Source organism: Amphibalanus amphitrite, unplaced genomic scaffold (assembly GCF_019059575.1).
Source record: "Amphibalanus amphitrite isolate SeventyFive unplaced genomic scaffold, NRLGWU_Aamphi_draft 000245F_arrow, whole genome shotgun sequence".
In the NCBI taxonomy this organism is placed as follows: domain Eukaryota; kingdom Metazoa; phylum Arthropoda; class Thecostraca; order Balanomorpha; family Balanidae; genus Amphibalanus; species Amphibalanus amphitrite.
The window spans coordinates 442555-456544 of record NW_024881740.1 but is presented as its reverse complement, the minus strand read 5'-3'; the positions used below and the strand labels follow the sequence as shown (position 1 = coordinate 456544).

The 13990-nt window shown below is 45.8% G+C and overlaps 1 protein-coding gene across 2 annotated transcripts in view; it reads right to left on the bottom strand.

Annotated features, from left to right (window-relative positions):
• Nucleotides 1-13990, bottom strand: part of LOC122386277 (multiple epidermal growth factor-like domains protein 6) — a 100274-nt gene that overhangs the window by 33014 nt on the left and 53270 nt on the right. Inside the window, exon 1 of one of the 2 annotated variants that reach the window (XM_043375324.1) lies at nt 8298-8784. The exons of the other annotated variant lie outside the window; for it this stretch is intronic. Coding sequence (XP_043231259.1) covers nt 8298-8412 — 115 coding nt within the window. The 5' untranslated portion in view covers nt 8413-8784. Of the gene's footprint in view, nt 1-8297; nt 8785-13990 lie in introns of those variants that run through there. 2 annotated transcript variants of the gene reach the window in all.

Sequence of the window (13990 nt, the reverse complement as noted above, 5' to 3'; positions counted from 1 at the left end):
CAACGAATACCGGCGCCGGGCACCCCTCGCCAAGGGGATTCGCCAGTAAATACGATAAATTTGTGTTTGCAATATCTCAGCCGTTTCTGGGCCGATTTAGCTGAAACTTGGACTGTCGGTGGTAGTGTAGGGTAGGGTAGGGTATTTGTTCTTGCAATATCTCAGCCGTTTCTGGGCCGATTTAGCTGAAACTTGGATTGTCGGTGGCAGTGTAGGGTAGTGTAGGGGTAGGGGTAAGGGTAGGGGTAGGGTAGGGTAGGGGTAGGGTAGGGTAGGGGTAGGGTAGGGTAGGGTAGGGTAGGGTAGGGGATTGTAGGGTAGGGTAGGGTAGGGTAGGGTAGGGTAGGGTAGTGTAGGGGTAGGGTAGGGGATTGTAGGGTAGGGTAGGGTAGGGTAGGGGATTGTAGGGTAGGGTAGGGTAGGGTAGGGTAGGGTAGGGTAGGGTAGGGTAGGGGATTGTAGGGTAGGGTAGGGTAGGGTAGGGTAGGGGATTGTAGGGTAGGGTAGGGTAGGGTAGTGTAGGTTAGGGTAGGGTAGTGTAGGGGTAGGGTAGGGTAGGGTAGGGTAGGGTAGGGTAGGGTAGTGTAGGGTATGGTAGTGTAGGGTAGTGTAGGGTAGGTTAGGGTAGGGTAGGGTAGTGTAGGGGTAGGGTAGGGTAGGGGATTGTAGGGTAGGGTAGGGTAGGGTAGGGTAGTGTAGGTTAGGGTAGGGTAGGGTACACTGAGAAAAATCCTGACTCCGCATGACACCCCCAGGGGGAGTTCACCAAAACGACACCCCAAAACTCCCAGGTGGTACTCCTCATTACACCCCCTCTAAAACTCTCAATTACACCCCAAAACTTCCCTCGAGAAACTCTCTGTAACTCTCCCTACCGTTTTAGAAAACTCTTCATTACACTCCTTTACCCTATCAAAACAAACAACATACTCCCTGAAACTCCCTTCCATTACTCTCAATGACTCTCCTACTGCCTCATAATTACTCCCGATTACTCCATTCCATGATTCCCCAAAACTCCGTTTACAGCTTCATGGTATACCTCTTGTTACTCCCCATCAAACTCACCCAAACTTCCCATCACTCCACTCCAGCCCCTCCCCCCCCGAAAATAAATATTGGACGAGTAGCATAACCACCCAAAGCTCGTGTACCGAAGCACAGATAAAAAATATATTTCAAGAAATTTGTATTCATAGTCCGGGGCGGTGGGAGGCTTAAAAAATTAACAAACGCTTTCGACATCCCGCCACGGCACGCTTTCCGGGGATCTCACTTCATATGCTTCACGGTCGCGAGTTTTGATGTTAAGAATCCAAAAGGCGGCCTACCACAGCAGGAATGCAATTGGTCTGGTGGTGCCGCTACCCTACCACCTCCTGGGCCTCGACGAATACTGCGTCTCCTTCGTCCGGCTCTCCTTTCACGATGGTGGGATGGATATTTTGCTGGCCTCCGTTGGCTTCCGACGTGTCTTGCGGGATGCGCTGCAGGATCTCCAGCTCATCCCCTGCAAAATGTTAATAACCATGAAATTATAGGTACCCTTAACATTGCGTGGGAGGAAATGGAGGAGAAAGAAAAAAAGAGAAGAAGGGGAAATAATGAAGGAGAAAGGGAGGGAAGGAGAGGAGGGATGAAGGAAGGAAGGAAGGAAAACAGGAAGGAAGGGAGGGATAGAGGGAGAAAGAAAGGGAGAGAGAGGGGAGGGAAAGAGGGAGTGAGAAAGGAAGCGAGGAAAGATGGAAGGAAGAAATGAGGGAGGAGACTGAGAGGTAGGCAGATGAGACAAGATGGACGAGACGAGACATACGCGACCTGACGTGTTGGCACTGATACTGCATTTCGGCACATGTCAAAATAATGAAAGCAAGAGATTGCAAAGTTAGCATACTTTTTATGCACTACAATTTTGATAAAGTTAAGTTTCAGTGAAAGTCTAAAGGGCAAGTTAACAGCCTGCATCTTAGTGGCAGACACAGAAGGGCAATGCTATAAAACGTACCCTTGAACGCTCAAAAAGTTGAGCAGGTCGCTAAAAATAAGCTAAGGACGTTATACGCTGCATAGGTAACCATGTTAGAATTCAATTATGAACACTTTCTAAAAACATACAACAATTTAGACAAAATTTATTTAAACATGCTGGTTTGTCGGTGGTTTTCATCATTCATGGGCAGTGGCAGTGGTAGGTAACTGATTTTTTTTCTATATATATGTAGGGGCTAGGAAAATCAAGGCTTTTATGCCAAGATAGTTTTATTTTCTGGCTCTCCTTTGCAAACCCTTCAAATTTGATATTTGTCATTGATATAGATATTAAAATAATTGGGCAATAACAATAGGATCCATGACGTGTAAAGCTTGTGTAATCCTAACTTTCCAATTTATTCGAGGGAAATAATGTGTGATATTTGCCAATACCTAGAAACTCAGAGCATGCTGTTTCCGATCTTTATCTCACTCAGGAACAATACAAATCAATTACCCTTACAGAGACCATTCCAGCCCATCAAGAACATGGGGTTACCATATGTTCTCATCACAGCATTATAACACTTTGCACTATAAAAGCATTATGAGAAATACAGCTAAGCTTACCTTTAAATCCAAAGTAAGGTCCAATTATCCGTCACTGTATATAGGTCAGGTCCGTCTAAGTCAACACGCTCTTCACTAACACCTCGCCCGCCGCCCCGCACAACGTGCTGTGTACTACGCGCAAAAGATGGCGGCCACCGGCAGCTCCTCGCGACGTATGCTAAAACCCCTTCGTAACTCCCCTTTTACTCCTGTCGGAACGTTCGGGAAAGGTTTTTCGGAAGTAATGGAGAGTTGCGTCACAGAGTTATGGGGTGTCACACATGGAGTCATTTCGCCATCCATTAAGAACTCTTGAAAACTCTTTCGCAAAATGAGGAAGGCTCGAAGTTACCCTAGAACACACTCAATAACTCTGCTGGAAAGGGAGTTATCAATGGTTTTAAGGGGTTTTCAGGGGAGCATTTTCAAGAGTTTTGACCCATATGGAGTCAATTTTTTTCTCAGTGCACTGAGAAAAATCCTGACTCCGCATGACACCCCCAGGGGGAGTTCACCAAAACGACACCCCAAAACTCCCAGGTGGTACTCCTCATTCCACCCCCTCTAAAACTCTCCATTACACCCCAAAACTTCCCTCGAGAAACTCTATGTAACTCTCCCTACCGTTTTAGAAAACTCTTCATTACTCTCCTTTACCCTATCAAAACAAACAACATACTCCCTGAAACTCCCTTCCATTACTCTCAATGACTCTCCTACTGCCTCATAATTACTCCCGATTACTCCATTCCATGATTCCCCAAAACTCCGTTAACAGCTTCATGGTATACCTCTTGTTACTCCCCATCAAACTCACCCAAACTTCCCATCACTCCACTCCAGCCCCTCCCCCCGAAAATAAATATTGGACGAATAGCGTAACCACCCAAAGCTCGTGTACCGAAGCACAGATAAAAAATATATTTCAAGAAATGTGTATTCATAGTCCGGGGCGGTGGGAGGCTTAAAAAATTAACAAACGCTTTCGACATCCCGCCACGGCACGCTCTCCGGGGATCTCACTCCATATGCTTCACGGTCGCGAGTTTTGATGTTAAGAATCCAAAAGGTGGCCTACCACAGCAGGAATGCTTGGTCTGGTGGTGCCGCTACCCTACCACCTCCTGGGCCTCGACGAATACTGCGTCTTCTTCGTCCGGCTCTCCTTTCACGATGGTGGGATGGATATTTTGCTGGTCTCCGTTGGCTTCCGACGTGTCTTGCGGGATACGCTGCAGGCTCTCCAGCTCATCCCCTGCAAAATGTTAATAACCATGAAATTATAGGCACCCTTAACATTGCGTGGGAGGAAATGGAGGAGAAAGAAAAAAAAGAGAAGAAGGGGAAATAATGAAGGAGAAAGGGTGGGAAGGAGAGGAGGGATGAAGGAAGGAAGGAAGGAAGGAAAACAGGAAGGAAGGGAGGGATAGAGGGAGAAAGAAAGGGAGAGAGAGGGGAGGGAGTGAGAAAGGAAGCGAGGAAAGATGGAAGGAAGAAATGAGGGAGGAGACTGAGAGGTAGGCAGATGAGACAAGATGGACGAGACGAGACATACGCGACCTGACGTGTTGGCACTGATACTGCATTTCGGCACATGATGTCAAAATAATGAAAGCAAGAGATTGCAAAGTTAGCATACTTTTTATGCACTACAATTTTGATAAAGTTAAGTTTCAGTGAAAGTCGAAAGGGCAAGTTAACAGCCTCCATCTTAGTTGCAGACACAGTAGGGCAATGCTATAAAACGTACCTACTTGAACGCTCAAAAAGTTGAGCAGGTCGCTAAAAATAAGCTAAGGACGTTATACGCTGCATAGGTAACCATGTTAACATTAAAGAACGAATTAGATTATGAACACTTTCTAAAAACATACAACAATTTAGACAAAATTTATTTAAACATGCTGGTTTGTCGGTGGTTTTCATCATTCATGGGCAGTGGCAGTGGTAGGTAACTGATTTTTTTTTCTATATATATATATGTAGGGGCTAGGAAAATCAAGGCTTTTATGTCAAGATAGTTTTTTTTTTTGGGTATCCTTTGCAAACCCTTCAAATTTGATATTTGTCATTGGTATAGATATTAAACTAATTGGGCAATAACAATAGGATCCAAGACGTGTAAAGCTTGTGTAATCCTAACTTTCCAATTTATTCGGGGGAAATAATGTGTGATATTTGCCAAGACCTAGAAACTCAGAGCATGCTGTTTCCGATCTTTATCTCACTTAGGAACAATACAAATCAATTACCCTTACAGAGACCATTCCAGCCCATCAAGAACATGGGGTTCCCATATGTTCTCATCACAGCATTATAACACTTTGCACTATAAAAGCATGATGAGAAATACAGCTAAGCTTACCTTTAAATCCAAAGTAAAGTCCAATTATCCGTCACTGTATATAGGTCAGGTCCGTCTAAGTCAACACGCTCTTCACTAACACCTCGCCCGCCGCCCCGCACAACGTGCTGTGTACTACGCGCAAAAGATGGCGGCCACCGGCAGCTCCTCGCGACGTATGCTAAAACCCCTTCGTAACTCCCCTTTTACTCCTGTCGGAACGTTCGGGAAAGGTTTTTCGGAAGTAATGGAGAGTTGCGTCACAGAGTTATGGGGTGTCACACATGGAGTCATTTCGCCATCCATTAAGAACTCTTGAAAACTCTTTCGCAAAATGAGGAAGGCTCGAAGTTACCCTAGAACACACTCAATAACTCTGCTGGAAAGGGAGTTATCGATGGTTTTAAGGAGTTTTCAGGGGAGCATTTTCAAGAGTTTTGACCCATATGGAGTCAATTTTTTTCTCAGTGTGTAGGGTAGTGTAGGGGTAGGGGTAGGGTAGGGTAGTGTAGGGTAGGTTAGGGTAGGGTAGGGTAGGGAAGGGTAGTGTAGGGTAGTGTAGGGTAGGTTAGGGTAGGGTAGGGTAGTGTAGGGGTAGGGTAGGGTAGGGTAGGGTAGGGTAAGGTAGGGTACTACCATACAAAACACTTGAACAACCCGCACCTATCACCAACCCTTACAGTTTAATTAAAAACAGCTACCCAAATCTATCCAAATAATACATCTTAAAATACAAGTCAATCACCCAAACTAATGCGCCCGTAACATAACATAAATCAAAACACACAGTTATCGCGTAAACCTGTACCTCTAGTATATTATAAATCCTAAAAAGTCCGCCGCCCACTCCGTCGGGGTTACTCCCTAAAAGGCTTATTGCGGCGCCGTCGATTGACGCACGAGGGTGAAATTTTCACGACTCGTGGGTCACGTCGTACAACAGGTCGTATTAAATTTTGGGCACGATGCGGCCGGGGATGCGCCCGTGGCGCGTGCTCATGTGCGCCATAGGGTTAGCATTAGAATCGGCAAAAACAGGCTATTACTCGGGAACGGTAAGGGCTACGGGGGTGAAATTTTCGCTGTAAGTCGATCGCGTGCACTCATTTGTCGTATTAAATTTTCGAGGGTGTGGGTTCAGCGGTGTGCACGTGGTGGGGCCGCGACCGGCGCCGAGCAGAGGGCACGTGCTTTAGGCTCAGTTGTTCGCTTAAAAACTGACTGGAAATAATCAGAGCCGGAAGGTCATTGACCTTTGACAACGAATACCGGCGCCGGGCACCCCTCGCCAAGGGGATTCGCCAGTAAATACGATAAATTTGTGTTTGCAATATCTCAGCCGTTTCTGGGCCGATTTAGCTGAAACTTGGACTGTCGGTGGTAGTGTAGGGTAGGGTAGGGTAGGGTAGGGTAGGGTAGGGTAGGGTAGGGTAGGGTAGGGTAGGGTAGGGTAGGGTAGTGTAAGGGTAGAGTAGGGTAGGGGTAGGGTAGGGTAGGGTAGGGTAGGGTAGGTTAGGATAGTGTAGGGGTAGGGTAGGGTAGGGTAAGGGTAGGGTAGGGCAGGGTAGGGTAGGGTAGGGTAGGGTAGGGTAGGGTAGGGTATGGTAGGGTAGGTTAGGGGTAGGGGTAGGGGTAGGGGTAGGGTAGGGTATAGGTTAGTGTATAGGAGTAGGGTAGGGTAGGGTAGGGTAGTAGGGTAGGGTAGGGTAGGGTAGGGTAGGGTAGGGTAGGGTAGGGTAGGGTAAGGGTAGGGTAGCGTAGGGTAGGGTAGAGTTAGGTAGGGTAGAATTAGGTAGGGTAGGGTAGGGTAGGGTATAGTAGGGTAGGTTAGGATAGTAGGGTAGGGTAGGGTAGGGTAGTAGGGTAGGGTAGGGTAGGGTAGGGTAGAGTAGGGTAGGGTAGGGTAGGGTAGGGTAGGGTAGTAGGGTAGGGTAGGGTAGGGTAGTGTAGGAGTAGGGTAGGGTAGAGTAGGGTAGGGTAGGGTAGGGTAGGGTAGGGTAGGGTAGTGTAGTGTAGGGCTAGGTAGGGTAGGGTAGGGTAGGGTAGGGTTGCATTGAGTAACATCCTAATTCTTACAAAGGGCTCGAACAACTCGCATGCATCACCATCATACTTAACAGTTCAATTAAAAGCAGTTACCCAGTTCTACACAAATAATACCAATAAAAATACAAGTTTCTACACCCAAACTAATGCATCCGTTAATCACACATATCAAAACATACAGTTATCGCGTAAACCTGTACCTCTAGTTATGGATAAATTTATCATGTTTGCTAAGTTCGAGCTAACTCAAAGACGCACCTGTATATACTAAAGAAAAAAGTGGAAGAGGCTCTGAAGCGTCAGCACGTTGAATGGATATTTAAAAAAAGTGTAGGTGATCATTGAATGAATATCACAATATTGTTGAGGAATATTAAATGGATGTTTAACGTATTGTAAAAGAGCATTCAACGATATCGACATTATTCAACGAGTATTCAGCTCAAATCAGTTCAGTGTGCACTTCAACGTGCATTCAAGGTGCATTTCTTTTTTTGTCATGTTTCATGACCATCATCCTTCCAACCTTCTAAAACAGCGCACAGACAGGCTCCGTTTCGGTAGCATTTATAGTGTACCCCGACCCCCACCAAACACGATTTGGCAGCACTGTAATGACGTCTGCTGGGCGTGAAGTTTTCCCTTCACCATAGGGTTTACACACAAACTGGTCAAAGTTTGAGCCAGGATATGCTAGTCTAAAAATGCAAAAAACGAACAAATTTTGGCATCAATAGATTCAGCATTTCATCGTGTGCCTCAAACCGTCCATCATTTGGCCTCAAAGGGGGTAAAAATTGTTCAAAATCGAAGTTGAAAAGATGCTTTCTGAGCACATAATCTGGTAGCAATCACGTGACCTGCTATAAGCAGCTTATCGATAATTTACAAACATAATTATTAATATGCTGCTTTAAACAACATTAATCATACATTTTGAGCTTTCAGTACTTTAAATAAGGTCAAAACATCGCAAAACACAAAAGTTAATACAATAGTCACGTGGGTGACAGGAAATGTCACAGGTGCGTCAAATTTGTGACTGGGGCTTTACTTTCAAACATCGGATCTACCTGTTTCTTATAGGTATCTTGGTGTACCCCAGATGCCCGGCCATCCCCAACATTGCGGCTGCCGGTACGGAAACAGATAAGACTGGAGTATATGGCACCGATAAGAGAGTAAGTGGAGTATTTGATAACACTGGAGTATTTGATACCGATAAGAGTAGAGTACGAGCGTGTGAAACCGGGCCACGCACACCGCGCCGCCATAGGCCGCATGGAGGTGTGTCGGGCACGTTCTCATCATTCCGTCCACTCACCAGTGGCCATGGGACTGTCGTTCAGCCCCCGTCTGTCGGCAGCGGCCGGTACCACCGCCAACAGCAGCACTCCGAGCAGGGCGCACCACATGATGCCTTCACTGGTCACCAACATAGTCACCAACACCGTCCCTGGTACCCAACACCAGTCCTCACCGGACACCAGTCTCTCCGCACCACCCCTCCAGCACTACCGACAAGCCCCGTCGTGGCGGCGAGGCGCTCTCGTCGCCGCCGATGGGCCGACTCTGTCGCGGAGGCAGGTGGACGCCGGTCGGTCGTCGGCCGGCGGGAGCGGCGCGCGCGCTCCGGCGGGGACCCGTGCGCCGTCTGCACACCATGCACCGTGCACACCGCGGGCGCGGTGCTCGGCGCGGCGGCGCGCACGGAGGTGGGGACGGACTGGTGTGAGACCGTCAGATCCCCGCTCACCGGCCGTCACCATCGGCTGATACCGGTCCTCTCAGCAGGTCCAGCGCCTGAGAGTGGCATGGAGCCGCAAAGTAGAGCTGTAAACAATTGTTAGACTATGGGCCTGTTCCAGCGCCTCCAGAAACATCCAGAAAAGCTCTAGAATTCTCCAGAGAGCGTTCCAGCGCCTCCAGAAAGCTCCAGAAAGCTCTCGCCAAAGCTCCAGAAGCCTCCAGTAACCTCCAAAGAGTTGAGAGGTCCACATTTTTCTGGAGGCTCTGGTCTACAGTTATGGCGCACATGTGACAATTACAAATATAAACAAAAGGCTTTTGACTGTTAATTTTACTAATTGAATGTAAATAAAATTACATTATTATAATTTTGTAAATCTTTCTTTCTAAAATTAAAAACAAATTTTGCTTTTCAAGAGTGAACCATTTTCATTCTTTTGGTAGGTCCGTGACACCAATCTCCAGAAATCTCCAGATTGCGTTCCAGCGACTCCTGTAAAACTTCTCGTAGAGCCTCCAGTCAATAATTTCTACTGGAGGCGCTGGAACAGGCCCTATAACTGTCGTGGTAGCTGATGGTAGCCGGTTCTTCAGCTTCTCTGGACTTTAAATCGGGATACCGATTACTGAGCGCAAACCCATTGTCACTGCATCGTCATCGCAAGCATGTTAGACTCGTGTCCGTTTTTTTCTTGTCTGAACTGCATACATATATGTTGCATTTGAAGGCAGGCTACATTTGAAAAGTAATGCATTCATGTAGTGATGGGCTTGGTTAGAAATAAACTAGACAGAATTGATCAGATAAAGTGCGCATCAACCTTGAAAAAATTGAAGGCGCTTTCGTCTGTGATCCAAAAACGGCTATCTGGGATACCTGAGGGACATGGATCTAGGGAATTCGTGAAGCAATGACCAAAATGCAAATATTTCATCGGTAATTTGCCATAAAACTGCATATAGAGAATATTGTTGTTCTCAGACAAATCACCGAAACGATCGACTAGATTCTTTATCGCAAAACATTTCACGGCTGAATACAAACGATGTTTATGAATGTTTGTGTGCATCGTCGTCTCGTAGTCGAATAGCTCTTGGGATACGGCACGAGCAATGAAACACAAAAAGAATGAACGTGGCTTACTTATATCGACCCGAGCATTATTGAATTCATTCCCTCACAACAAAGCTACTATAAAGACGAACAAAAACAGAAGTTTTTTAAGATTATCAGAACGCACAATATGGTAACCGAACAGTCATTCTTATGTATGTTCATAGCGAGTTTGAGACTTCGACAATAAACAACAGAACAGGGGCAAATCAATTCCATAAAAATATAGAATTTGTCCATAATAAAATGACAAAAACGTGATGCTCGATGGCCGATACTCGTACAGTTAGGACTGTGTGCGACGCTGGAAACCGGAGGGCTCTCCGACACGCTATGTAATACCCACTCGTATAGCTTTCAGCCTAAGACGCTGTCATCTATGTACAGTCCACAGCAGAAGTAATGTGGGGTTTCAGTCATGGGTATGTTCTGCTTCTGAAGCTTAGGAACGATTAACCAGACTACAATGAAACTTTGAATGTAGCTTATATGTATCGTCACCCTTGCAGCTGCAACTTTAGCTATTGACATCTTCTTTTCGATCACTCCGCATTAAACAATCGCCAGTCAAAGCCAACCGTTGAGATTGGTAAAACCCTACATTACTTTAGCGGTGGGCTGTACAATGTAGTAGCGGCTAGCGCCATTTGCTGAAACAGAACCGTGGGATAACAACTGCATTATCTTTATCGCCACACTTTCATTGGTGACCACGTCCAACTCCTGCCAGTCTGATGCACCAAGGAAAGCATCAGGAAAGCATCAGGCGGAGGCTCAGAAAGACGCCGGTGTGACACCATCACGTCGTCTCAGAGTGACGTCATCATGCTATCGCCGGGTGACGTCACCCGGGCCGCGGTGTTGATTCAGTGCCGCGATGGACCATTGCCTATCAGCGACGCACTCAGCCTTTGAGATACTCCAGAGGTAGAAGATTCGTGCCCTTATGCCTACCCAACCCTAATCTTACTGCTGACGACATTGAGGTCAAACGCGAATCTACGTGTTCAAACAAATGCAGCTCATACATACTTAAAGGGACAGTATCATCGAAAAAAAATCCGTGTATGGAGCTGATTTTTTTTTTACTAGCATTTCTTATTTTTCTGAATCAGAAAAACATAGTTTGAGGACCGAACTCGGTGAAAAATATTGCAACCACATTTCATTTTCATGATTCCTTTTCATGAGCGAACCACCACTATACAAGCATGGCCGCCAGTTTGGAAGCATGCAAAATTACTACAGAACTGGCGCAGATAATACATTATTGACGCTACGCTTACGCGGTCGTTCTTCTGATTGAGTTGTCCTTAGGGAGAGGTAGCCTTAGGTATTGCCTATAAAAATATAACGTGACAATTGGAGGGAGTGACAATTGGACGTGACAATTGACAATGGGAGAAAATATCACGTGACAATCACGTGATAAACGTCATACATTGGAGGGAGATTGTGATTCAAGCTGGAGGAATTCCTTTGTTGAGCCGCTAGAATCCGAAGGAAACAGCGGAAATTGCCTACGACTATTTAATGAATTTAACGGTGATGAATAAGTGCGAAAAACGTTTTGGCTTTATAAAATTTGATGAAATGACCAGGGTAAAAGTTTTATTACTGGCGGTCAATTCAAAACGGCGCAAACATTTAAACAGTGAAGATAGTGAAGCACGATTCAAAGTGTGGTACACCTTTCGTACTTTGAGCGGCGATAGCGGGATAACGGTGTGGAGCTTCGAGGGTCGGTCTTCAGTTCCCGGACCAGAAAGGTGGGGCCTATGCAATGTCAAATTTCATCAAAATGGTGATACTGTCCCTTTAAATGAAAATGTAGTGGCCACATGAGCGCCAGATAAAGGCGGCATATAATTGACATGTTTTGATAGAGATCTTATGGTAATGATCAGAAGGGATCTGCATTGGTAGTGGCTTAAATCTTGCATTCGATCGATTCCCCGGGTTCGAATCCAGGGTTCGAATCTGTCATTGGTTAAAATTGGTGATTTGCGTAATAACAACGTGGTAAAAGGAAGATCATATCCACGAAAAGGTCTCTAATTTTAGAGGGTCCATGGTTGCGCCTTCAATGTTTTCTGCCTAAAATCCGACCCACTGGAACCTTCATGATAAATGCCGAAACGTCTGAAAATTACCTTGAGCGCCATGGTTTATGGTGAAGAAAAGTCTTATAATTTTTCCACGATGTTTCCCCGCACGTCAAACTGGACGTCTAATCAAAAGTGCGAATGATTTTGACGCACGACCAGATGAATCACAAATATACGCATATATTTCAGATCCTCAGAATCTGACACGTCCAAGCCATTTGGCTGTTAATAAGCTAATAACAACGAAATCATCAAACAATGCCCGGCGCCCTCGAATAAGTTCGAAGACAATCGACATTGAATTTTGTTTTCTCTCGCACGACTCAAATTAAAGCTCATGACATTCTAGTTCGGCACGTCATGGGCACAACTTGACAACCACTAATTACTTCAAGAACAGGCTCTTTTCAGCAGCGTTCGGAGCGCTCCTTTTCTCCTCAGTGCCGATCGCTCGGAAACACTCGGTGTCTCCGTGCCGAGGCCATTATTAATATTTCCAGGCCATCTCGGACGGCCGTGCCGCCGACTGGACGGGTGGCGGGGCCCGTCACCGGGCCGTAAGAGCCGACACATCACCGGGTGTCAGCCCGTCACCCTCCACCGGCACCTGTCACCAGCGGCAGCCGGCGCCATAAAACACAAACAACCGCGGGCAATGTCAGTGTCACCATGGCGCTCTGTCTGAATGAATATCAACAGATCTCATCAATTTTCCTAGGATGCTTGAATACGATACGAATGTTGAAATTACGTTCTTCTAAACAGGTTTTTACATAGGCGCGATCATTTCGTCGCGTCATTAGGGCAGTTAACCCGCGCCCCACTGGGGTCTGCGTATAACACGCCCTACTGGGGGGGGGGCTATTCATAGCCCCCCCTCCTAACTCAGAAACTACTGGGCCGATCGTCAAAATTCAAACGGCGTCTGATAGCCCCGGAAAAACTGTCGAGCGAAACCTAATTTCATTGACCTCGAGGTCACCGATGACGTCACAGGTCAGGTCAAAGTAAAAATTATTAGCATTTTGGCTTGTTCACCTTTTGGGCTCTGGCCGCCGTCTTACAAGTCAGATCAGGCTCATTTTTGGACCACACACTCGTGAACAGATGCTCTAGATACCCTGAGGGTACCAAACTTGTACTTTGATGTTCAGGTCAAGGTCAGGTCATCACAGGTCACGAAAAAATTATATCATGCGTCGGTCACGTGACACATGTTTTATGGTCCATTTAGGCCCGAGATATCGAATTTGATATCGTCTGTGTCATTCGAGGTCATTTTGAGTCGAATTTAGCTTAGGTCAGGTCACTTTCAGGTCAAAAAAGGTCAAATTTTGAAGTTGAAATTTTTCAACAAGAAAGGTGTCTATTGGATGCAGTTTGAGCTCAGGAACACGATGGTGCTATTTTAATTGGCGTACGATACGTGCTGAAAAATTGATTTGAAAAATTGATAATTGTGAATTTTTTTGCAATAATGCGTAAAACTTGGCCATTTTTGAAGATATTTAGCTAAAACTTGCTAGAATTAGTAATAATAATGCGTTCTATCACATATATTCCGTTTTTTTTTCGAAAAGTCAAAAACTTTTTGAAAAAAATGTAAAAATATAAATTTTGGATTTTATTATATTAAATTTTCCAAATTTTCAAAATTTCGAAAATCCGAGATAGCAGTTTGATAGCGCAGTCTATTCTGAGTCCTCCCATGCAAAGAAATTGGATCTAGCTTAAAAACTGAGCTCTTTGGAGCGATTGCCGTGGTTCAATGTTTTGTGTCGAAATCGGCCGAACATGACGTCACTCTGACGTCATTTCCGGCCGATCTATAGTAGTTACGAAGTTCAAATTTTGGCACAAGGTGTCAAATTGATGCAGCCTAAGCTACTGAAAGTTTGGCGTCGATACGTCAAGCGGTTCGGAAGTTATTGTAGAAAAACGGGGGGGCTATGAATAGCCCCCCCCCCCAGTGGGGCGCGGGTTAAATATTTTCTTACTGCATAACCGGCACGTCTGAAAGCCATCCGCACCGCTGTTCGAATGCGG